A 24,759-nucleotide genomic window follows, 5' to 3' on the forward strand; every position below is an offset into this window, starting at 1 on the left:
TGTATGAGGACAAAGACCTCCTTTATCATGCTTTTGCAGAGATCCTCACAAATGAATTCTCAATCACTGATATTACCGTTATAAAACTAAATGCAGGACATGCTGAGACAAGAGACTAAATTGAATATGTGCCAAATTGCTATCAATTTCTAATTAAAGTCCTCTTATCATTATACTGCAACTCTTTCTTCACTTACCTCATTATAAAAGAAATGTACAGTATGATTGTTGAGTTTCAGGGAAAGAGTTTTCAAAAATGATATGTAATATGCCATGATCTCCTCATCAGAAAAGTCAAATTTGTGGACAATAATAGAATTTACATAGTTATTAGAGAGCAGGTAGTCTGAAAAATAAGAGACATTACACAGGTTACCAGAAAGAAAAAAAATCATTATACTAACTAGCTGTATTTAAAGTACCAGCTAGCAATAAACTACCTGATGCTTTAAGATCTCAATTTTTAGCGAAACAACTCAGGTGATGGCTTCAAGCAGTAATATAAGGAAATTGTTCCCTACAAAGGTCTTTGCTCCCAAGAACAAGACAACTGAGAATATACTTCACCTTCCTCAATTTATGTAGGCTTTGCAGCTAGTAACACTTAAAACAACTCTTTTCCACCCGAAGTCATAAACTCTCAAATGCTTGTATATGACTTTCTCTTCATGATAGTTGTGGAGTACTTTAACTATTAATTCTCTGTCCTCTTTATATGTTTCTAAAAACCTCGAAGTGAACGCAAGTGGCTGAATGCCAGCCCCAATGATGCCAGAACAGTTCCAGTACAAATTATACAACAGAGTTCCACCACATAATCTGCAGCAGCAAGGCGAACATTTCAGACCACAACTAATTTGCTCACTTAAAGAACCCCTTGAAATACACTAAATAAGTGTTTCAGTACCGAACAACTACTTTTGTACTACTGAAAATTTATATTAAAAGGTATTTTGGAGTCAAATTACACTATTTTCAGTAGTGTTCAATTAAAAAAGATTGTTAGGAATTCATATAGTTCTTCTGTGAAGGGGTACTAGGAGTAAATTCCATTAAATGAAAGGGAATTCAATCAAATCTTGATTACTTAATCCTAAACAGTTTAAAAATGTGCCCTTACACAGTGACGTTTCATGACTGATGTTCTCAAAAAGGATGTTCAGAGTCTGCAGAAGCTGTACACACACGTAACGACCAGACTTCTGACGCAAGATGTTCAAGAAGAAAACAAACATATTCTTCTCCAAGAAAAAGCTGAAAGAAAATAGAGGTATCATTAAGTCACTTGCTGTATTTAACAGGAACATAATTTTACTAGGATCAGGGACGATTCTAGGCAAGTTTGACAAACAGCATGTTTTACATTTATGAAGAATTATTTTGCAAAGTTTTATCTGTATAACAGAAGAATATCTTCCAAAAACCTTAAATACTAAAAAGGGCACTTAAACATTCAAATTATGCAGAAAAGGGATGTCAAGAAATCAGGGTCTTTTTTGTTTTATTTTTGGTATATTCAATTCATCAGACAGCTTCCCTACCTTGCAATCATGATTTTGAAGGGGAGAGCCCCTAAATGAAGGTTACATTTTGTTCACTTGCCCCTTTTAAGCTAACACACTTTTTGTCTTCAACACTGTAGACCTTATTTTTGATCCACTTTTTTTTTCCCCCCACACCAAAAGCAAGCATTTCATGGTTTATTGTACAATTCAAACAGAAGTGAATGTGTGCAGTGTTTTTAAAACAGAAATGCATGCAGTTTAAAGAGAACAGTGTGGACTCTTTCCTACCAGGACATCACAAATACGTATCTATGAAAATTTTTTTACAGTAATGGGAGAAAAAACTTCTCATTCCTAAAATTCTCCCAAGCAGAGAACACAGTGAGGAATGTGATGGAGTTACAGTATAGATATGAATAATCAGAGTAAGTTAATTTTCTTAGTCCACATCATAACCCAATCATGTTGAAATCATCTTGTAAAAATAAAACCAACCACTCCCTAAATAAGTAACTAAAACCACCAAACACCTTAGCTTTACTTATCTCAATCACAAATTGCCTTTATAAAAGAGCAAGTGTCTTGAAGCAAACAGCCAAGCAATGGGTGTTAATACAGTCAGATTTGCAACTGTGAATATTTGTTTTGAAGTTTGTTCTTCTATCACACTATTTTATGAGGATTAAAATAACATCTGAGCAAAAACTCTAAATATCATAGCTAGAATAAGAGATCTATTTGTAGTATCTCATATAAATTGAAGTGAACAAATTAAAGTCATATGATATTAATAGATGTACTGAGTAAATCTGGGCCCTAAAATAGGTTAGATTTTGTATTTATATCAAATATTTGAGAGTGAAACAAAAGCAGTACATGAAACGGGCTCTGGACTTGGAACACTTTTTTGTTAACAGAAGCAAATTCTCTGTTTCTTTGTACGACAGGAATATGATCCCGCTTACCCATCTACTACAGGACACAGCTTTCTACCTACATTCATGAAATACAGTCTTGGAAGAGTTAACCTTTTGAACTAGATCTCTATGCAACTCTAATCATTCTTCAAAAACAAAACCAGAGTCAAAATTGCTTAGAAGTACTTACTCAAATACTGAGCTGTCATTCTGATCCCCCCATATAAGGATCTCTGTTATAGAACGAATAGTCTCTACCAGCAGGTTGCGGTTGTGATCTGTTACTGTTGTATTTTTAGTCAAAACATGATACATGTACCTAAAAGAAAAAATAATTACAAGTAATATACTATCCTGCCACTTTCACACGTACCATGTTTGTTTTCAGTCACTGTAACTTAACGTAGACACACACATACACTATGTCTAATCATTGTACAATTTTAAAATCCTAAAATTTCCTTTTAATATTGATGCAGAGGGAAAAGTAATTATTAAACAGAATATGTGACAAATGAAACAAAACTGTAACTAGCCAGGTGAGTTATGAATGCTTTTACATATGTTAACATAGGACTAGAAATTATTATTGTCCCATGGTGCTTCTTATGACAACCTAGTGAATTTCTTTGGACGTATGTTAAAGGAGTGATAAGCAAGGAAAAGGAGAAATAGAAGAAGCAGGTAAGCATGCTGTAGCTGATATGGGAAAGTGTAATTCCGGAAAGAGGCACATGCAGATTTAACTAGAAAAGTTAGATCCCTTCTCTTGTGTGCAGAGACACTTTACAGACTCACATCAATTTGATGATTAATAGTCAGGACTGTCAAAGACTATTCATTCATCTTGGCAAAGCTTAATCATCAGGTCTCTGGCCCTTCAAGCATAGCAATACTAACCAGAAAGGTGGCAAATTCCAGCTTTACCATCTCAAAGGGCAAGAGTTTAAGGATGTCTAGTGAAGTTTAAAAATAGTATGTCTATATTACACATGGGACAGGAAGCTAAATAAAATTTGAATGGCTGTATCGTAAGTCTCAGAATTTTACTCAGTCAAGGAGGCACATTTCTCTTTTTTCCAAAGATGTTACATCAAAGATCACTTCCCTTTGTTCTAAAAAAAAAAAAAAAAAAAAAAGGGGGGAGGGGGGGAATTCTAATAAAAGCACAAGAATCACCAGTGCTTTTCTCCCTCTTTTTTTTTTATTTTATATAGTAAAAAAGGATGGATGTAAGAAAGGTGCACAATTATGAAAGTAATTAAATACAAAATATAACCAGAGAAATTTCATGTCATTTTAAAACTACAAGAGTTTAGATTACTAAACAGAGATCATATATTGCTATACTGCAATCTGTTGAAAACCAGGAGTAACACCTGAGCATTCAGGATTATCTGGGCAATATACTCACAAGTGTTTGGGAAGGAAGACAGATTTTCCATACTATCAACCTTTCCATGACAAGTGGAGTTAATCGAAACTCCTAGGATCTATTTTTGGGAAAATAGCCTGCATCTCCTGACTCTGGGGCAGCCTATCATTATTTTTTTGGATTCCATGAAAGTTTGTTCAGTGATTCAGGTTGAAATTTTAGGAATCTTATTAGTACAATGCAGGAGTTTGGAAGTTCAAGAAGCCAATTTTTAAGCGACAGACCCAAAGACCTCAAGCAGCTATTACATAAAAGATAAAAATATCTTTTGCCAAGCTACTGTAGGGTTCCAGGAAACACTGTGCATTTCTAAAACAAAATTTTGGGGTGTCTGGTTTAAAGTAAGTTTCAGAAGTTTAGGTCAAAAACAGACTTGAAGTCACATTTCAAAAAACAGCATTACCATCAATTTTAACCACACTAAGAAACTGAATCACTGCACAAGGCAAACATGCAGCTGGAAACTAAAATGCCATTTAACTGAACACACATATCAGGCTGTTCCAACTATTTATCAGACTTACGAAGACAAAACAAGATATTACCTAGTTTCAGAACCGTTTTCATGCTTGAATTCAATAAAAAAAGAGTTTGATCATATTTGCAGTTTACTTAAAATTTGCAAAATTTGGTTTGGGGAATCTTGTTCAACCACTGAGCTGCCACTCAGTTGGCCAGAGCTTCACAGGACTTGTTGCAGGACATAGTGCATCCTCATAAGCCATGCAGGAAGCAGAAGCTATTTCAGAGTTGTTTATTATGCTGTTATGGTAAAATGCTATATGCTTGCTGATCTTGATATTGCTTAATCATCAAATAATGATTTTACTGTGTTGAGTGCTGCACAAGGACACTGAGAGGTAAACAGCTCACAGAAGTTCACAGTTTTAACAAACTTGATATACCGCATGCTCCCTTCCCTCCCCCACAAAACCAGCAATGTGATAAAGCCTACATCACATTAAGGTTAACCTACCAGACAGCAGAGGAAAGAGAAAGAAAAAGGGAAGAGATGGCAGGAGGGGGGAAAAAGATTGGCTTTTCGTACTCTTTCTCTTCAGTAAAAAATTTTTTCTCTCTCTCTTCATGCTGATTTTTCCCCTCATAAATCAATACTCCTTTTCCAAATCCAAAACAGAAACTGCTCAGATTGAAACCATTCTAGGAAAAGTTATCTCCTACAGTCATAACTGCCTGGTCATACGCCATACTGTAACAGAAGTCACCAAATAGCAAGTCAAAGAGCACCTGCAAATCTTCTTCAACTAATCTGAGGATCACGGTTCAAGATTCCTTCTATGGAGACTGACAGTGCAATGGCTCACAGTGAAGATGTGAGAGTTTAAATCTGACCACCTGTCAGAATTCCCAGGGCTTTCTAAAAGAGCACACAGCACACAAGCCCTGCAAAAACTTCCCATTATGGCACTGTATGTATTATCAGGACAGTGAATCAAAAGACAGAGCAAAAACTAAATCACTGCTCTGAGCATGCATCAGTTAATGGAACAGTGAACAGCTGAAGACAGAAGGCAATTAAATCAGAACAGTTCATTCCACAGCAATCTGTATAGTAAGTATTTTTCCTGAGAGTAATTAATACTACACTACTTCACATATTTTAGACTATTTATTTGAAGTCATATATAAATTATTGCATCTGTGAACATATATTTCTCATTAATAAGTTACATTATGCAAACTTGGGAATAAAGTTTACTCCAACAGCAGAACTCTGGGAATGGGAAGCAGTGGGAAGAGTTACATACTATTACCTCACCTCAGGAGTCTATGGAACATAGAGCATTACAGATGCAAAAAGCAAGAAACATTTAATAGTCAGGAACACATTAACTCCAAATTAATTTACTTAATATCAACGTTACTGCAAAGTTCCCTGATTTGCTAACACACTGAGGCACTTAGAGAAAACCTGGGCTTCACTTTCAAGCTATTCCTTTATCTACTTACTTGAAAATGAATGAGAAAGCATGCATGTACTTGTTTCTCTTACCAGACATGCAACATACCATATCATGAGAACATAAAGTATCACATAAAACCAGTGTTTTTATATTTACATAAATCCTTAAAGCCTGTCCTTAAATGATGATTACAAAGGGGTCAAGTTTGTGCTCCAAAATGCTAAACCCTCAAAGAGGTTTTTGTTATCTCTATCTCTCTATATTTGAAGACTGGGTTCAAACAAACAAAAACCTAACAAAAACCCACCATGCAGGAAGTGTCAAAGCACCTGATACCATCAAAATCAGTGGGAGATTTTGCCAGCAACTTAACAAGACAAACAAAATTCTGAACATTTTTCTGGTAAGAAACCATGCTCAAAGGGATAACATAACTCACGAATGTAGAAAGTGTGTATTAATGACTTTCCTACTTATTACTTACAAAAATACACTAAAACAGATAAGAGTTTAGGAAGTCAAGCACTCAAATTTAAAAACCCCAGACTTAACCATAACATGCTTGCTTCTTCACGCTGCCTGTAACTATGTAATTATATATTGTTCTCATACAGGAAACTCGATGTATAGCATGGACAGTACTTCAGGAAATGAATCAGCTGTGAAACAAGTCTTCAACTATACATGTTTATGGACACTGCATCTGACCAAGTCATGAGAAATGTTCAGCACCCAACTCTAATGGTATAAAACCTTTTGCGCAATCAGTATGCAATTAAAACACCAAGTGTAGAAGCAACAATGGGAAACATACTTGAAGGTAACAACAAGGCTATGTAAAATACCTCTTAGAAAAGTAGGAAAAAAAATTGCATCTAGAAACAAAGTTACTAAGCTTAAGTTCCAAAGCCTTTCACTTTAGCAGGAACACCAGAGATATTATCAGATGAACTCTTCAGAAACGGTTAAGATATCACCACTTAAAGACTGGGAAAAATTACATAAATCCTCTTCATCTATTCCAATGCAAAGTCAAAGTTTGTAGACAGATGGGGAAAGAAGATACGGTTATGCTCTCAAGGAGATCTGACCACGCATCTGCTAAGGTCAGACTATCCTCAACTGGGCAATACGAAAGACTTTTGGGTACTTTAACCATAGGTCACAGCTCCTAAGGTGAGGAGCTGCAGAAGCAGAGTACAGTGACTATCACAGTCAGTGGCTGGAGAGAACTGTAAGAAACCCTAACCTACACAAGAAGCCTGGCTTACATGCAAAGATGGGCCACAAGAGAAAGAGAAGAACACACAGCTCGTGAGAAAGCACTAACTTCAAGTTTGCGTAGCAAGACAGACTGTTGCCTAAAACAGCCTTGACGTATTTGCTTTTAGAACTGGAAGCATGTAATAAATAGAGCAGAGGACTATACAGAGGTAGGGAAAAAAGTCTCATTTTAAACTGCTGGATGCTATCTTTAAGAACTGGATTCTGGCCTTGTTTCAGACACAATCTCGAGTAAAGATAAACAAGTCATTTCAGACCATTTTCACAAGCAACCACTAATATTGTTCCTGTTTCCAGAACATTTAGGCTTTTTCCATTTATTAAGTTATTGACATTCCCTCAAGTACTAACCAAAGGGCACAAAAATATCAAGTTATCTGAAAAAAAATAGTCAGAAGCACTTAAGCAGTACATAGTACTGTTTCCTAGCCTCTCTAGATCACAATTCATCAGAAAGCTGGATTAAATTGTAACTGTTTTCACTAGACCAAGAGACTGTATCAAAGCACTTAATACAAACAGCCTCACAATTTTCCTTTAGCCAATCCATTCTACAGCATGTTTGCAGAAAGACTGAATAGTAAAATGTCAAAAGCAAGCCTCAAACAAACTGCATTAAAGCTGATGGGAAAGGAAGTTTCAGATCCAACATTTACTGACAAAAAGCAGTAACTCTCTTTAGTAATACTAAACAAGTGTATTGTTTACAATTTAGACTAAACTGTATGTTATGTATGTTAAAAAATAAAAATATTCCCATAAGGACAGCCCAGGCTAATTTTACTCTTGTAACATAGCATAACATACCTTTTATAGGCTAAGCTAACCTGTAACAGCAAGGTTGATGCTTTCTACTTAACTCATTCACATGGAACACAACATGGGGGTTTTGATGAGTTGAAAAGATGAGAATGCAGACAGCTCACAAGATGGTGAGCTTACCAAGACTGACCTTCTTTCAAGACCCCAAAACGAAGGTTCTTTGCCCTTTTTCCTTCTGTTGCTTTACCCACTTCAACTGCTACGTTAGAAAAGCCCTAAATTTCACTTTACCACTAGGTAGCTACCTTTGCTGCTGACATCTAGCTAGAAACTGAAATTCATACAGCCTAGCTAAACAAACACTTAAAATATACATAGCCTAAACAGATCAAAGGTCTTGGCTGTCCTTTACATGCTACCATTTTAGATACCATAATTAAAAAATTCACATGCAAAAAAGCAAACAAACCAAAGCTAGTATTTTAGGAGAGAACTATACACTTCAATTCTCAGATAAGAAGTCAAGCACAAGCCACCACACTTATTTCTCAATGAGCTATACATTCAGTGATTTCATTTAGAAAATGCTTCCCCTCTTAATGACCTCCTTTTCTTGTTCAGTAGAAAGAAAAGCTATAACAGTGGATCTCATTTTTCTCGCAACAGCAGAACCCTTAAAATGGAACAGAGAATTTAAAACTGTTTTATCCCTTGCTATCCTTCCAACTCTCCAGTGATAGAGCTAGAAAAAAACTATTCCACCTTCTGCAGTCAGCAGTAACACAAGGATATCTGACTCCAGAGACTAACGTTACAATTCTCAAGCTCAATGGCTTTACTTTTGCACCAGCTGCTGAGCCCTCTAACCAGGGTACATCCCCTGGACCTGCAAAACCACCATCCTGACTACCATGAATCACTGCTGACTACTAAGAGCCTCCCCACCACCACCTCAAAAGGTCTATATTGTTTACAGGCTGGGACCAGGCTCCTCGCTTCCCCGTCTACCCTACCAAGAAACAACCAAAGTTCTCCCTCAAGAGGAATGTGATATTTCTTGTATTTATCACCTCTTACACGCTACTCCGCTGAGTAAGTCTGTGACATTATTAAAAATCAAACAAACACCTATCGCAGCCATGAGTGTGACATGACATCATGGAACTGCGTCTGCCCCGAAGACATTTTGGGACGAAGAGGCACATTTCCGTGAGAAAGACACCAGCCCACACCGCACAGACAGCCTCCTTCGCCGCTGGTGAATTGCTCCGGGAGCTTTCGGCTCGGGAGAGCTGCGCCAAAACGCACAGGCGAGAGGAAAGCGAGCGACTGGCGAGCGTCACCTGCCGAGCCGCCTCCCTCCTCACCCCCTCTCCTCCGGGACGCCTCCGAGCCGCCCCGGCCCCGCTCTGCAGCCCTCTCCGAGGGAAAACCCTACCCCGAGCAGCTCCGCAGCCGGAGCCCGTCCGCCTACCGCCCCCCGCGCCGGCTCGTACCCTCCGAGTCCCCTCACAACCCGGGAGAGCCGACCGCAGCACGGCTCCCCGCGACAGCCCCCAGCCCCGGCCCCCGCGGCTCTCCTTCCCCTCACAGCTGCCCCCGACCCGCGGCTGGCTCCGCGCTTACTTGAGGTGGTCCAAGGAGTGGATGCTGCGGGCGGCCTTCCCGTGCCCGCCGCCCACCCAGCTGCGGGAGCGGCCGAACATGCTGGCGGCGAACGGTTGCTAAGGTCCGCGGGGCTCTAGGGCTTCATAGCCCCGCAGGGAAGGAAGGGCAGGCGGGCGAGCGGCGCCCGGGCGGGCGGACACCGGGAAAGAGCCCCAACAGCGGCAGCCGCCGGCGCACACAAGCGCCAAGGCGCATGCGCGGGCGCGGCACGCTGGGAAGAGCGGCCCCACGCCCCACCTCGGCAGCGCCGCGCGGACTGCAAGTCCCACCAGGCGCCGAGGTGGGGCGGGGCCGCTGTCCGTCAGCGGGGCGGGGGCGCGCGGCGCGAGCCCCCTCAGACTCCCGCCTTCGCGCGTCAGGCCGGCCTCGGGCGCTCTCTGGGGACAGCCGTTCTGCCGGCACCCCCGGGCTGGGAAAGCACCCGCCAGGGCCCGGCACCTGCCGCCTGCAAGGAAACCGGAGAGTCCCCGGGGAGCCCGGAGTTTTCTCCTTTCCTGTCAGGATTTCCACAGGACAGTGGAAACACGTGCCCTAAGCCGCCCTCCTCTGAGGGCCGCAGTTGCTCTCAGAGTAAGCCCAGTGACACTGCCCGGCAGGTGCGCAGCCCCTCGTGAGCGCCATGTCAGAGCACGAGAGCAGCGATGGGCCGCGAGGGCAGCGATGGGCCGCGAGGGCTGAGGGACGCCTGCGCCTCCTGCAGCCCAAGGGCTTGGCGCAATTTTTTATTTAATTGATTCCTTCCCTCGCTTTGGCAGTTATGAGTTGGATCTTGTCAGGTCGTGAGAGGACTGTTAAGTGAGAAGAATATAAAAGAGTAAATTTGGCCTAAACAAAAACCAGCCTTTTAACATGTGCATACACCTCCCAAATATATTGTAATTTGAGATAAAATTTGGCCCCTGGCGTTCCTTGTTCACCTTCCATAACTCAAAATCAAGCAGTTCTGGGGGGGGGTCAGTTCTGACCAGAGGAGAACAGGATGCTGCAAGATGCAGCGGTGGAAATTCAGCTGCTGGCATTCCTCTTGCTAAGGTTTTTCCAATAAGGATTGCACAGTCAGTTTTGAATCGGCTTAAAAACTAAAAGCAGAACAAAGAGAACAGGACCATTAATGACTGTCTTGACCTGGTTTTAGATTTTTTTGCTTTGACTGGATAAATACAGTGAATCTAAGTAAAAGCTGAAGAGTTTGTCAGCCAGTGTCAGAACCCCCCCGCACGTTTAAAATCATGCCTTTGATTATATTTTGATACAGGTTAAACCTCGGTCAGCAAATAAATGCCTCCACCGAAGTCGGAAGGGGCCCAGGCCGCACGGCTGCCCCAGGAGGGCCTCGTTCAGCAACACGGGAACAGAAAACAACTTCCAGGGGCAAAGAAAGGGACAGAACCTGCCCACGCTGACCCCCGCGGCTGCTGCGGGGTGCTGAGTGCTCGGAGAAGGCCAGGAGCGGGGAGGCGAAGGTCGGGCACCACAAGACGCCTCCTGTCCCCTCCGGCCCGACGCGGCCGGCCCTCGGGCAGGCGAGGCGGGACCCGGCTGCCGGTAAACGCGGCGGAGGCGCCGGCGCCCGTCACGGCCGCTCCAGGCCGACCGGCAGCGCCGCGGGCGGGCGGGCGGCGCGGGTAAACAGCCGCGGCATGCGGCGGGGGCAGGCGGCGGGGCGGGGAGGCGAGGGGGCGGGCAGGAGGGGGCCCTGCCGCGCAGGCCGGGGCTGGCGGGCTCACTGACGGCGGCAGGTGCTCCGCGCCGACCGCGACAACGCGCCTGCGGGCTCCTTCCGGAAAGTTTGCGGGCGGGAGGAGGAGGGGAGCGGCGGCGGGACTGCAGCAGCCGGGCTGGAAATGCCCCTGAGGAGCCTCCTGCCAACGGCGGGGCTGCGGCAGCGCCGCTGAAGCCCGCGCTGGCCGCCCGCCTGCCGGGGCGCCTCTTCCTCCGGGGAAGGAAGGGAGCGAGCCGGCCGCTCTGCGGCTGTGCCGCCTCCGCGCCCCTGCGGGGCTCGCCTCTTCCCGGGGTCCGGCTCCGGCTCCCTCTCTTGGGCTTTTGCCCTCTCCGGCCACCGGTGCTGCGGAGCGCGCTCCTGCGCGCCCCGCTCCCGGCTCCGCGCCGGCGCCCGCCGCTGCCGCCCGCCCCCCCCCGCGCCGGCCGGGCAGGCCGGTGCCCGCTGCGGCGCCCGCTGCCCCCGCCGCCGGAGCCCGCCGCAGCCCCGCACGGCTGCATGCCCGCCGCGGTCTCGGCACGTCTGGATTCGCTGGAGTCCTGGGCCTTCCATGCGCTGCTGGTGCTGCCCTATATGTTTTACGTGGGCTTGTTCTTTGTCAACGTGCTGATCCTGTACTATGCTTTCCTGATGGAGTACATCGTTCTCAATGTAGGCATCGTCTTCCTACCCGAGGATATGGACCAGGCTCTGGTGGATCTGGGGGTGCTCTCCGACCCCGGCTCCGTGCTCTACGAGACGGACAGCGAGCTGGATGTCTTTGATGGGTACTTGGAGTGACGCCTCGGGGCGCTCCGAAGCGACTGCGGGGTGACGCCGCCCGGCCCGGGGCTGTGGCCGGGTGTCCCGGCATGGCCGTAGCTCGGGGACCGCCGCGGCCCCGGGATGCCCTCGCTGCGTCCCGGCTCCTTCTGCGCAGCATTTTCCCTTCCAAATGCCTCCCTCTCCCCCGGTGCAGGGGCAAGGAGGGGGGGGGGGCCGGGACCCGCTGCCGCCGGGCAGGGCCGCGGACACGCAGAGGGCTCGCAAGGAAAGTAAGTCGTTTCCTCAGGCTCGTCCTGGGCAGCGGCCCGCGGGGCGCTCCCGGCGCCGCCCCGCCCGCCCTCGCCGTGCGGGCCCGCCGCGCCCCTGCACGGCCACCCGCCCGGCGCGCCATCCCGCGGGGGCGGCGGCAGGGCTGGGGACAGCCCTCCGCGGGACAGCGGGGGGGGCCGAGGCAGGGAGCGGGCACTGCGCCGGGGACGCGCACCGCCGCAGCTTCTAGCGCGGGCGAGCTTTGCGGGCCGAGGGCCGGGGCCGGGGCCGGGCTGCCTGCGGGGCGCTGAGCGCTGCCCTGCGGGGCGCTGAGCGCTGCCCGGCCGCCCCGGCGCTTCCTCCCGCCCGGCACCGCCACACAGGGCCCGGGGGCCGGTGGGAGCCCCGCTCCGTGTCCTCTGCTGCGCAGCGAGGAGAATGTCTTTCCCTGAGAACTAATTTTGACAGTCCTGAGCCACTGCAGCTGTTAGCTGGGTGTTACGTTTACAGCTGGTCAACAACTTTGCTAATCCGGTCTTGAAAGCAGCTCTGAATCTAAATGAACATCCAGGCTAATATTTATTAAAACTCAGAGACCGTACTCGAGCCAGAAATACATCTTAATCAGATGCCCTTTAAAACCTCTATCTTGGATAATAAGAGACCTACCCAGCTCACCATTCTTCTCATGTTAGTCGTAGCACGAGGGTTTGCTCGATCAATTTATTGTTGAAGTTTTGAGTGATACTAAAACTCTGGAAATGTTGTAAGGATTTAGCATTTTAAAACACTGAAATGCAATTGGGAAGAAAATCACTATTTCTAGCTAGGACTTTCTGTGCCAAATGTATGTCAATGAAAACATTCACAGTTTAAACTAAAATGTGTTAGCAAATCTGCCAGTAGAATTTTTAGCAAAATATTGTCTGTAAATTTGAAAACCAGTTCAGGATACCTTTTTATTTTCTATTTGAAATTATGGAAATAGGAAATTCTGTTGTAAGGTTACAAACATAACCTTGGTGAACATACTCTACAAATACCATTTAACATCAAGGTATTTTAATCAGTCTTCTAATTTAAAACAACCCAAACAAACTTTTCCTGTAGTGCTGTCTTGCATACAGGTTAAAACTATCTCCTAAATATTTCTATTCTGATTCCATATAAAGCAGTAGTAGCTGATTTTGGTCAATAGTTTAGAAGGAAAAAATGGAAATTTTTAGTGTTGGAGTAACATTGATTGGACAAACACAGCTGAACAAACCTTGGTCAAAGGCACATAAGAGCATAAGAAGTGTGGGGGGGAACAGATCTTTGTGGCTACTGAAGAAATCCCACTGCGTATAGTTACTACAAATGAAAGCGTCCATGCCAACATTTGGTGGTCCATCTCAAGCAGCTGGATTAGAATCACTTCTGCTAGAATACAAGGTCTGGAGCAGAACTAAACTCCCCACAAAACACTGTTGGGTACTTTTGTGGCTGTCTCCTTCCCTCCCTTTTCAGCTGAGCAAATAACACACATGCTCTGTATTCCAGGAAAGAAATTCGTACAAACTAATGGAAATTTAAGCAAAATCTTTGGTGAAAAAAGCCCTAGCCATTTTCTCCCCCAAAATACCTTTCCCCAAACCCCAAATCTTATTACTCCAACACCATCTAATACAGGGATTAAAAATACTTTTTTTAATCACTTTTTTTCTGACTAGGATTTGTCATGATGAGTTGCATCTAGTTTTCAGGAAGACCTAAGGAGAACAACAGACTTAATTTTTCTCAGTGGATTTTTCCTACTACATGAACACATAGTTTGATAGAGTATAGGGTCTGAGCACAATTCTGTTTGGTGTAGATAAATGGGCTTCTTAAAATTTTCCTTCATATTAATAGGATAAGCAGCTCTGAAAACTTCTTGATATTCTACTTATAAAACCATGTCATCTCCATATGTAGCAATCAAAATGCAGAGGTCTTCACAAAGCTCAGAAGTAAGTCTCAGTCTGTATCTACTTTAGCTAATGGAGCTCTGCACAGGTACCAGCTCCAGCCTTGATCCTTTAATTTGGAAGTTGTAATGTTAGATGGTGGTTTCCACTGAGAATCAAATCACAAATCCATAAAGTTAGATCAATTATTAGAGAGCAAAACCCATACTATTACTGTGCTTCATCTATTTATATATTTAATTGTCTTTATATACGCAGCACCCGGGCCACAAATTGCGTAATTACTTAGCTACCAGGCAAAGACTCAGCATGTCACCATGAAAAGGAATTTGTGTTAATATCCTGGTTACAGGTTTCTTCACTGTTCTGTGCCATTCCTCCTCACCAGTTCCCTAGCAAGGCAGGCAGAAGAGGGCCCTAATTTGGAGCTGTGTTTTCTGCTTTGGGAGCAGAAGTAAGGCACTGAAAGGGAGGATTTAAATCCCTTTGGTGCCTAGCCTGCAGTGACCCGAGTTCTGCACGAGCGTTAACCCTGTGCTCTCCATAGGCCTAGGAAGGCTGCCTATCTGCCCTGTTCACTTAGACCCAGAAGTGCTGAGGATTCACAAGACACTGCAGGAAGAATGGGTCTCAGTTTTACCAGCAGAGATGAAAAATACATAGGCATACTCTTTGCATTAAATATAAGAGGAGTGTTCTTCATGTGACTCACCAGTGATTACTGAGAACAGCTAAAAAGCTATGATTAGCCTTAGCTGAAACCTTGCAGTGTGCTCCTTGCATTTAGAAAGTGATGCCTTGCACCCAGGAGGTGAGTGGCATGCATGACAGGAAAACAAAGGGGGGAAATCCCAAGAGGCGATTCTGCAAAATGTGGAAAGGCTAATTTAGATGTAAAAATAAAAGAGTGTGTGGATCAGAAAAGCTCTGTTCTCTCTTGCAGCAAAACCCTCACTTGAATAAACTCAATAGGAGCAAAATTATGTCCAGGTTTCTGGGCATAATTAGTGGCAGAGATTGAAGGTAGACAACTAAGCAGCTCAAAGAAGCTTCCTATCCTATTCAAATGGAGAAATCCATCTGTGTAAACTGAGCAGAATTGAGCTTGCTCATGTCATCTACTGTTTTAATGTGAGTGTGCCAGGTTCTTTATTATATTTGAAATCCCCTGGAATAAGGTGATATGACTTTTCTCCTTGTATTTTCTTAAAATCAGGTGTGACTCATCATGAAGTACTCTAACCAGAAGGAAAATCAGCAAAAGTAATCAATAATGAAAACTGAATAGGAAATACTGGATTTATTTCATTTTACAGTACAAGCATTACCTATATTTTTTCATCATGGTGAGTTATGATGAACATCTTCAGTGAGCAGAATCCAGCACTCAAAAACTTGTGACTCAGCACTCCTGCTGAATGCCAGCATCTAAATCCTGAATCAAAGAAATTGCTTTACTCACTAGCTCATCAATATAGTGCCAGTTAGAAATGCAGGCTCAGTGTCTATGAGAGACTGCATGGCGCAGTGGAGAGGGAAATAAGCATGCTAGACTCCTTCCTGTTATCTGCCACTGATGTCTTCTGTGAGCTTAACTCACTTGTGCCTTCATTCCCTCTCTCTAAAACAGAGATGCCACGTAAAGGAACAGATCAGAAGAATGTTATCACTAGCCGTGTCAGGATACACATAAAGGCATCAGAATCTACCTCCTGACTTCTTCCTTTTCAGGCTTTGAATCTTAAAAATAATGAGCAGAGTGATCCATTACTAATTTTACCTTGCCATTTTTCACTATGCTCTTCCCTTATTTGCAGAAATCTCCATGTAAAAAAAAAAAGGTGGCTTGTTGACTCCATGATACAGATCAGTTGGCTATTTTATATGAGTTACAGTAACAACAGGATTAAGAGCAATAGCTGTGATTTTTAGAACTGTGTTTTGAATTTTTAGATGTTATTAAAATTAATAGAAGTTGAGTGCTCAAACTCACCTGATAGCTCTGCTTTAAGGAGACTTTTGTACTCTAACTCTTCTTAACAGGAATTCCATAGAATTCCTAGATGGAAGACAAAATCGTGGTTAACTGATGAACTGTCCATACAGACTCATTAACCACAGCCATGAACAGTCCTATGTGATTTTCTACTAAATGCATTCATTTATATAATGCAAAGAGAGGAGGCAGATTTTTAAAAAAGTTTTCCAAAAGCTGCTGTTAATAACATGAATTAAAATGAGGCATAGAAAATAAAGAGACATTCAATTTAGGATAGAAATAGTTCAGACCTGAGTATTCCATGTGTTAAAAACCCCAGCCACAAGTGATTTTAAAGAATAATTTTTAAAAATTCTGTGGTTCTTCCCTACAAAAATGAAGCTTACTGTAATCAACTTGCTTCAATAGGTGGCAGTAGCGAATTATCAGTTTTAAGCTGTTAAAGGAATTAAGAAACAAATCCAATTTAATTCTTCATGTTTGTTTCCTCTGGAGGAAGGGCAAAGTGACGCTATAGTTCAGCTAGCAACTAGCAATCCTAAAATAGAAGAAAAGAATAATTTGTTTAGAGACATTTAGTTTGTATATTCGGCCAGTCCAGCTTTTTGCATTTGTCCCCTCATAACGATTCTAGTTTATATGGAGTACAACTGTCCCTTCCAAAGAATTAAATAGTACACAGAAGTGGCTAAATCTTTCCATTTCTTCAGGGAAACTGTCAAACTGTCTTTCTTTTCCCAGTTGAGTTTTAGTACTTTGGCCACAAACTTGGGGAAAAAATAGCTGAATAGTTTGAATGATGCTCTCTGAGGACACAAACATGTTTCTGATATATGTGATAAAAAGGGTAAAGACTAATAGCAGCCATATACGGAAAATAACAGTATAATGGAAAATGATGACGTGCACTGAATGATCTATTGCTGGGTAAAGCTCTAGTTCAGTTAATAGACTTAAGGCTATATACTCTTTGAAGGGCCAGGAAAAAAGACCCGAGGCCTGCTCAGATGGTAGAGCCCAAATAGGCCGTGAGATCTGAAACACACTCTTGCAGAAAGTCAGGAAACAGCAGACAATGCCAGGATGTGAAACAGTCACCGTGTTTCCTTTGGTCCAGCCCGAACTGTGAAGAACAATAACTTCACAGACAGAATTAACAAAAATATCATGACTGAGTTTCTTCTTCTAATGCTAGAGTTAGGCTATAATAGCCATACTGTTAAATGCTTACAGGTATCTTTTAGGCTATTGGAAGACTATAGTTCTGTCCTGGTTTTGGCTGGGATAGAGTTAATTTTCTTCTTAGTAGCTGGTATAGTGCTGTGTTTTGGATTTAGTGTGAGAATACGACAAGTTCTGAGATTTTTAAAATATTTGTTACCTTCTAATTTTCCATTGTTTTTTGAAATTCTTGAAATTTTCTGTTAAAAATTAGGTTCACATGAAATTTGAAGGACAGACTTTTCATCAGCTGAATAGAAAGGCAAGACTGAATATCCTGGTCAATTGTATCATTCACACCCCATTTAATATCTGCCACTACAAATTACAGTCTTGGACTAGCAGCCCTACAGCAATATTTGAAACTTCCATTAGGCAGCTCTATACTTTGCTTTGGAGGCCCAATACATTTTGGTGTGCTATTTTTAAGTTAGCCTAGAATTTGATCTACGATGCAGAATACTAACAATCTCCCTGAACTGTCTGCTGTAGATGAAGTTTTTAGTTCAACTTGAAAAGCAATCAGATAAACATCAAATTAGTAACCTGTTAGAGCTGCTGTTTCCCCTTTCTTGTTCTTAGTTTAAGAGACAGGATTTTGAGCATATGATTACTGTCAGCAGGGTACCGTAGCTGATAGACATTTGACAGAAATACCTCACTGGACACAAAAGTGCTTCTTGTTTCTGACGTAGCATCTACAGTAAGTGGCACACCAGAACATACAAAATGTCATGATGAGTCAGACCACGATCACCCAGCCCTGTGTTCTGCCTCTGACAGAGGCAGGGGATGCTCTCTGGGAGAGCACATGACCTTGACCAAAATCTGCAGTCCGTTCTCTTTGTACTTTCCAGAATGCACAATGGTAGAATGAGGGATGTTAGAGGGCACATTGTTGCCCAGCCCTTTAGCAAATGTTTTCCAAACCCACCACCTTTTGCCCACTCAATGTTACGAAACCCTTCTGGAGTTCTTTGCTATCAGTACAGCATCTGAATACCTGAAAGAGCTTATTTTCTGCAGTCTTGAAGATTTCTCTGTTCACTCTCTTCTCTGGGTCACTAATGGTGATGTTGAATAAAAATTGGTCCCTGGTATACCCTGCTACTGACTTCATTCCTGCCAAGCCTTATTCTTTGTTTCCAATCTTTTAATCTGCTTTCAATCCATAGAAGAACATTTCCCCCAGTACTTTGTCCATCTGTTTGCTTTCGGCTTCCTGTAACGCCTTTGTTAATGATGCGTATGCCTCAGTCTGTCCATGCTCACACAGAACGTGTGACCATCGCATTTCATTCTTCATTCAGACTCCTCGTAGATTCTGGTACGCCTTCTGCAGCTGAAATGGTGGCAGCCCTCCTGTCTCCGGACCCCTAGTGCCAGACAACCTGACGTACGATCTGCTGAGCCTCCGCTCCAAGCACAGAAAGTGAAGAACAGGAGAGAGGCTGTGTTTTGCCCTGCAGCCAGTGAGAGCCTTTTCACAGAGCTCCATGCTTAAAGCAGATCTGTTAGCAGGTCTGTTACGGCTTTGTACCACAAAATCGCTTCCCATTATACAACCAGATTAGCACCTTTACTGTGTAGGGTCCCCTGCCTTTCCACGCTGCGCAGGCGGCCTGTAATACCTATAAAGGGGAAGGAGGGAAGAGCTGTCCTTCCAGAGACTTGCTCCACACAGCGCAGATGATCTCCTGAGCTGCAGGCAGCCAGGGGCCTGCTCTTGGTCTTCTGTACCTCAACTCTTCTTCAACACAGATTCATCCCCAGACAATCATCCCCTCTCAGAGCTGCACCATTCTACACTACCTTAATTAGTCATCTGTAAGATGACAAGACCAAGTGGATACAGTCACTGGTGCCCAGCACCTTCATAATCCACAGCTCTGGTTCTACTTAAAGAAGGCTTCTCAGGCCTTGTGTTTACCTCTGATGATAGTAAAAAAATCACCTCTTAACAGCTGTCAGATACTTTGACCCAGTCAAGGCAAATTAGATGATAAACTGGGATAAAGCAACGTAACAGTAATTTATTCTTGTCAGTAAAATCAAGAAGTTACCCCAACATGTTATTTAACTCTGTAACTACTTAACAGTGGATCCAAACTGCTTTGAACAAAGTGACTCTAAAGAAGAAAAAGTGACCAATATCAGAGGCTATGTCAAACATAGGCAATACTTAATTAACACGATTATACCAAAAATAACAACAGTCTAATGAACAATATCTGGTTAAGAAAATGTAGCCAGTTCAAAAATCAGTTTTAATAGGTAGGTCTAATGATATCAAACCTAGCATACAATAGGCTATCCCACTGTATGTCACAGCTGGTTGTGCTCTCTTAAGAGCAACCCCTACTAATTTATGCGATGGACTGTGGTTGACAGCTTATTCTCCTACCCCTCACACTAATATCTTCATGCCTCTGTTAAAATTACACTAAGGACGAGTGTGCTCTGACATTAACAGGGACCGTTACATTGATTTCTCTGAAAGGATGTTCAGGCCTTTACTTCTCAAAGAATTATTATCCATAGTCACAAAAGGTTTTTGGTTTTGTTTTTGTTTAAAGAAGTCAATGGCATGGTACTATATCTAACATACAGTGACTTCTCTGTTCATTTTTGGGTATAGAGGGTTACTCTGTATTTATGTGTTTTCTTTTAAACAGATTCATTAAACACCTGAAATGGATTATGACCAGGTTAATGGATCAAGTCACGGAAAGAAACTATACTCTGAAATGTAGAGATGAAAAGAAGGTCAAGGGGACAACAAGAAGAGTTGTCATCAGACCTTGTCAGTTGTGACTTTTCTCCATGGTCATTGCCTCTTGAGTGTGCACTAACTGCAGCGATTCATGCACCGTACTGGGCTTCCATAGGTAATTCTGGGATGGACTGTATGAACAAATAATATAAGCTATGTCCTATTATAACAGCAAATCAAGATGTTACTCAGATTTGATAAACTTTTGAATAAATAGCACGTCACCCGAATGGACACACTCTACATACTGCTTAAGCAAGTTTTACAATCACACATTGAAAACTCTACCAGCCAGTAGTTTGAAGACAGTGCTCTCTCAGGGGAAAATACGCAGGAGTGACTGCAAGGAGGTTCTGTTCAGGGCAGTATTACGGCAAGAACTGTGCTAGTAAGCTATTTTATTTAAATTGTGAGTTTTGAAATAGATCAGAGAGTGAATTTTATATAAGTCAGGTGGATTCATTATCTAACACAAGATACTTTGCAGATTGTTTAAGCTGATGTTCCTATGTACAGATATGAAAGCAATACAATAAAGACTGACCTTTTCCATGAAAAAGTTAAGCAGTCATGTGTTGGAGTTGTTCTTTTTCAATTTGAACAGAAAATAATTGAAATTGAAATATGCTTTCCAGGAAATTCCAGTTTTCCTACAGGTACCTGCAAGTAATTCCAGATTGTTGAGATGGCCAGCATGTAGGAAATCCTTCTCATGAACAGCTACTTAAAAAATCAGACCTGAACTGAAACACCAGGAACTGTGCACTGTGGCGGGGGGGGGGGGGGGGGAATCCACGTTATTGAGGGCAGGTATTGTACTGTTTTTGTCTTGTATTTTTTAGAAAAGTGTAATTTTCGTAACTGTGCAGTTGTTAAGCCAAGTTGATGTATCAAGAACATTTCAGATAAAGCAGAATTGAAAACATTTCTCCTGAACTCTCTCTATGCATTATGTCTGTCCTCTGCAGTCTGCGTCTCCACCATCTGCTCCCAGCTCAGGCTTTCGGATCCAGACAGATGGTGTCATGAGTCCCTTGACAGCCAGTATGAGGGAACAAGAGGGTGACGGTTTAGATCCCCCTTGAAACAATGACAGAGAAACTTGCGTATCAAAATCTTTTTTCCTGATACTCTCAGTGTGTTGCACTCACATGGCATTTTTTAACTCCTAGTGCAGTAGAAATTAGCTCCCAGTCCCCAGAATTCTGTCCCCCAAATGCAATTTTCAGCTGCTCCTGCAAGAGGTGAAGCACTGTCATGAACTAAGTAGCTCTTCTCCAAGATAGGTTCCATCAGATACAGTTTGGGGCCTTAAAACACTGACAAGTGCTTTGTTCCATACAATCCCTGGCCTGCAATTCAGGGCTGAAGTCACTTAGGGCACAATATTCTGACGTGTAAAGATACATTTAGGGAACTAAATCCCCATTTAGGCACCTATGCAAAGAACAGCCAATTTAAAAAACATGTTAAGCTTATGTTCACATGCCCATTTGGTACTAACACAAGAAAGGCTGAATTTTGCTACTGAAGGCGGCATTCCTGCTGCCTATATAATTAGAAATTCATGCTGTTCACAGAGACAGCTTACACTAATTTTTCAGGGTCACATGTATGCCATTTTAAGAACATGGTTCAGTTTGTCATTATAGGTACTTATTGCAGTGTCTACTAGTTTGAAATCCATTTCCCTGCAGTGGGTTTATGCCACACGATGCACAGATTCCACCAAGTAATTCACTTTGGAGATTCTGAATCTTAGATCAAGATTTCTGATTTCTCAGAACACCTCAGCTTCACGCATTTAAAGGATGGGGAGAGTACTCAGATTACAGGATCTGACTGCCATCATAACGCAAGCCTTAGCATTTTAACAAGGCTTCTCTGACAACAAAAAGAGCATGGGCATAAGGAGACTAGCATTTTTCTCGTCCTAAAAGATTTTTAGAACACAGATTTGATCAGAACAGCTTTTTTAGGGTAGCCAGTGAATTCAGTCCTCTATACACAAGGCACTCATTTGTCAAAAGCATTTTGGATGAGCTTTGTGCCACAAGAATATCCAGACTTTGAACCTTGATTAATTTTAGAACTTTTAACTGCAAAAAGTCTGAAAGGATGAAGAACACTGCTTGCTGTTATTAGCAGGCGGCTTCAGTTAGCACTTGTATATCTTCTAATTCTGGACTTACAGTCTGTCAGTTGGCATTGCAAGATCCCATTGCCTGTTAAGAAAAAATTACTTCTCCATTTCCAGACCACTGAACTGGTAAGTGCCAGCAGGACCAACCTGTCTCCCTCGCACACAGTGCTTTCTGTTAACCTACAATACGAAGCCCTGAGCACATCACTATGTTCAGAAGCCAGCAGTGGTTTCATAGTGTTTCCAAGAGAAAAATCAAAATAATTTTCAACGGGTACTACAAGCAACTGTAAAAAGGAATACTCACTTTTATTAATACTTTAAAAAAGACGTATAAAGACAACCAAAACACTGTATCACAATTTACAGTCTGTACATTATAAACATACATCTCCCACTAACTCATAGAAAGAGAACAGCAGCATACCAAACATGATTTTATCAATCCAGACAGGGTCCTGTAACATTCAGCTGCCTGTGTAATATTTAGCACATTCTCAGATTCAGTCACAGTGAAGTGTAGCTGCAGAATATATCCCTAAAGGGGCATTTGTCACCCAAAGCTTAGTTAAGGGAAGCCAAGACAAGGGCTCCCTTAGATCACCATAGATCTGCATGGCTGGAGTGCCACAGGCTGATGGGAACATCACACAAAGTTTGGGTCAAACTACCTCCCATCCAAGCAGCTGAAAGAGGGGAGCGTAAATGAGATTTTTTCCATGACTGGCTAGAGTTTGGCTAGAGAGAACCATGCAGATAGTTAAGAAAAATACCACTTTCTAGTTACAATCATATTCTCTATAGAGTTTTTCCACCTCGCTCTCTTGTACGATTTCCTTCACGTACAATGTCTGATTCCCTGCTCTCCTTTGATTAACAGAAACAACAAACCAGACCTTCCTTCCTTCCTTCTTTCTTTAATTTGTCCACCCTCCATCCCTGCTGTCAAGATTCTGCAGGCACTGATACTTCAGCAGAGAAGTGTAATTTGCTGGAAAGAACATAAAGATTGTGGTTTTGAACTGTTTAAATTGCGGACTTTTTAAAACCAAGTAATAGAGTATTTGAAAGGTTAGTTGAGAGATTCTAGTTTGCATAGATTCTTGGGTCAGTATTGTCAGTGTTTCCTAGCAGAAGAGATTTCAAGGAGGTTGTCGAGCTAACTGTGAAGCAGAGACCTCCCTTCCTGATTTGTGGCATATCAAATATTCCTGGCTTTTTCCGTCCCTTTTTGTTTTTCTGTCTCCAGACTGTATCTGGACAGGGAGTCAGAATGCTAGTCCTGACAATTGTCTCTGCACGATTATAAGTTCTCTCCACATTCACAGAGCTGAAATAAAAGAAAAAAGGAGACAATTGGTTTGCTATTGCAGTCAGCAGGACCAGTATTTGGCCCACATATCGCTGAGACCAGCGGCACAGACACATGGTAATGCTTTGAAATATGTTATTGTCTGTCATTGCCTAGTTATTCATAACTCTGTAAAAGAAGGCCACATAAACCACACACGGTAGTGATTTCACTGTCAAGCATAAAATCGATGCTTGTACATTTATGCTGCCACCCGCAAGTGAGAAACTAAATCCCAATCCAGGTATATGAATTTAAAGTTCTCATTTGAGACAGAGCAAAAAACTTTGAAGATTGTCACTTCAAGGATTTTTCTGCAATAAACTGAAGCTATTTGTATGCTTTTGGATTTCTGTGATAATGTCAGAGAAATCCTTAATAGTTTTCCAGTTTTAATTCCTTTCTTCTCTTTACTTCTTTCTTTTTTTCCCAATCTTTTTGAAGGATTCTATAACAAGAGAGTGATAGAAAATATCTTTCTATCCCTTAAGACAGTGTTGGTGATCAGCATCAAGAAAAGAGCCACTTCTAGATTCTTGTGGATAATCTTAACAATATCAGACTGTTTTCTAAGACTGATCATTCTTATTTATGCTCCTGACCCTAATGCTTTAAATCAGTCCAGACAGACAGGTGAAACCTGTAACGTTGAGCTTTGGAAGTCCAAAAATCATCAAACTGAATTTGATTGCAGTTACCACTGGCACCGTGAAACGATTAGATTTGATCTGTCACTACTTCAGATGTTGCAGGTCCAGCAGCTTGCAGTCTAGTCGTTGATGAATTGATGATGGAATTTTATACTATCAATATCCTGGTGATTCCTGGTCACCTTTAATGGTGATTACAATATCCAGATGCTCTTTTCATCTTTGAAACTTGATGTTGCTTAACTCTTCATTACTTCAGTAGAAATACAGCTAGATCTTTGAATAGCATTTTAAATGACCTTTAAAAACTTTGAACTCCATCATTCACCCACTTCAAGCATCACTCAGAAGCTTAAATGTGACTTTTTTTCATTTTGCCACTATCATGAAAATCAGTCACCAATTCATAAAGCAGCAAGAAGATAAGAAAACACAAAGGACAT

General features: G+C 42.6%; 2 protein-coding genes across 5 annotated transcripts in view; one reads left to right on the forward strand and one right to left on the reverse strand.

The window, feature by feature from the left end:
- The window catches only part of CLEC16A (C-type lectin domain containing 16A), a 93,782-nt gene extending 84,248 nt beyond the window's left edge, over positions 1-9,534 (reverse strand). For all 4 annotated transcript variants that reach the window (XM_050905879.1, XM_050905881.1, XM_050905877.1 and 1 more), the window contains exons 1-4: positions 9,455-9,534; positions 2,613-2,741; positions 1,121-1,254; positions 198-346 (exon numbers count right to left, since the gene is read on the reverse strand). In XM_050905879.1, coding sequence (XP_050761836.1) covers positions 198-346; positions 1,121-1,254; positions 2,613-2,741; positions 9,455-9,534 — 492 coding nt within the window. The remainder of the gene's footprint in view (positions 1-197; positions 347-1,120; positions 1,255-2,612; positions 2,742-9,454) is intronic.
- Positions 9,535-11,712: 2,178 nt separating this feature from the next.
- Positions 11,713-11,996, forward strand: DEXI (Dexi homolog). The gene has a single exon (XM_050906304.1). It carries the CDS (start codon positions 11,715-11,717, stop codon positions 11,994-11,996), a length of 282 nt encoding a protein of 93 aa, XP_050762261.1. The 5' UTR covers positions 11,713-11,714.
- Positions 11,997-24,759: the final 12,763 nt, after the last annotated feature.

This window comes from Gymnogyps californianus, chromosome 15 (genome assembly GCF_018139145.2).
Source record: "Gymnogyps californianus isolate 813 chromosome 15, ASM1813914v2, whole genome shotgun sequence".
Taxonomy (NCBI): Eukaryota; Metazoa; Chordata; class Aves; order Accipitriformes; family Cathartidae; genus Gymnogyps; species Gymnogyps californianus.

Bases quoted from the DNA above. Each gene is read 5' to 3' on its own strand.
- DEXI (XM_050906304.1), top strand. From the start codon at position 11,715: ATGCCCGCCGCGGTCTCGGCACGTCTGGATTCGCTGGAGTCCTGGGCC.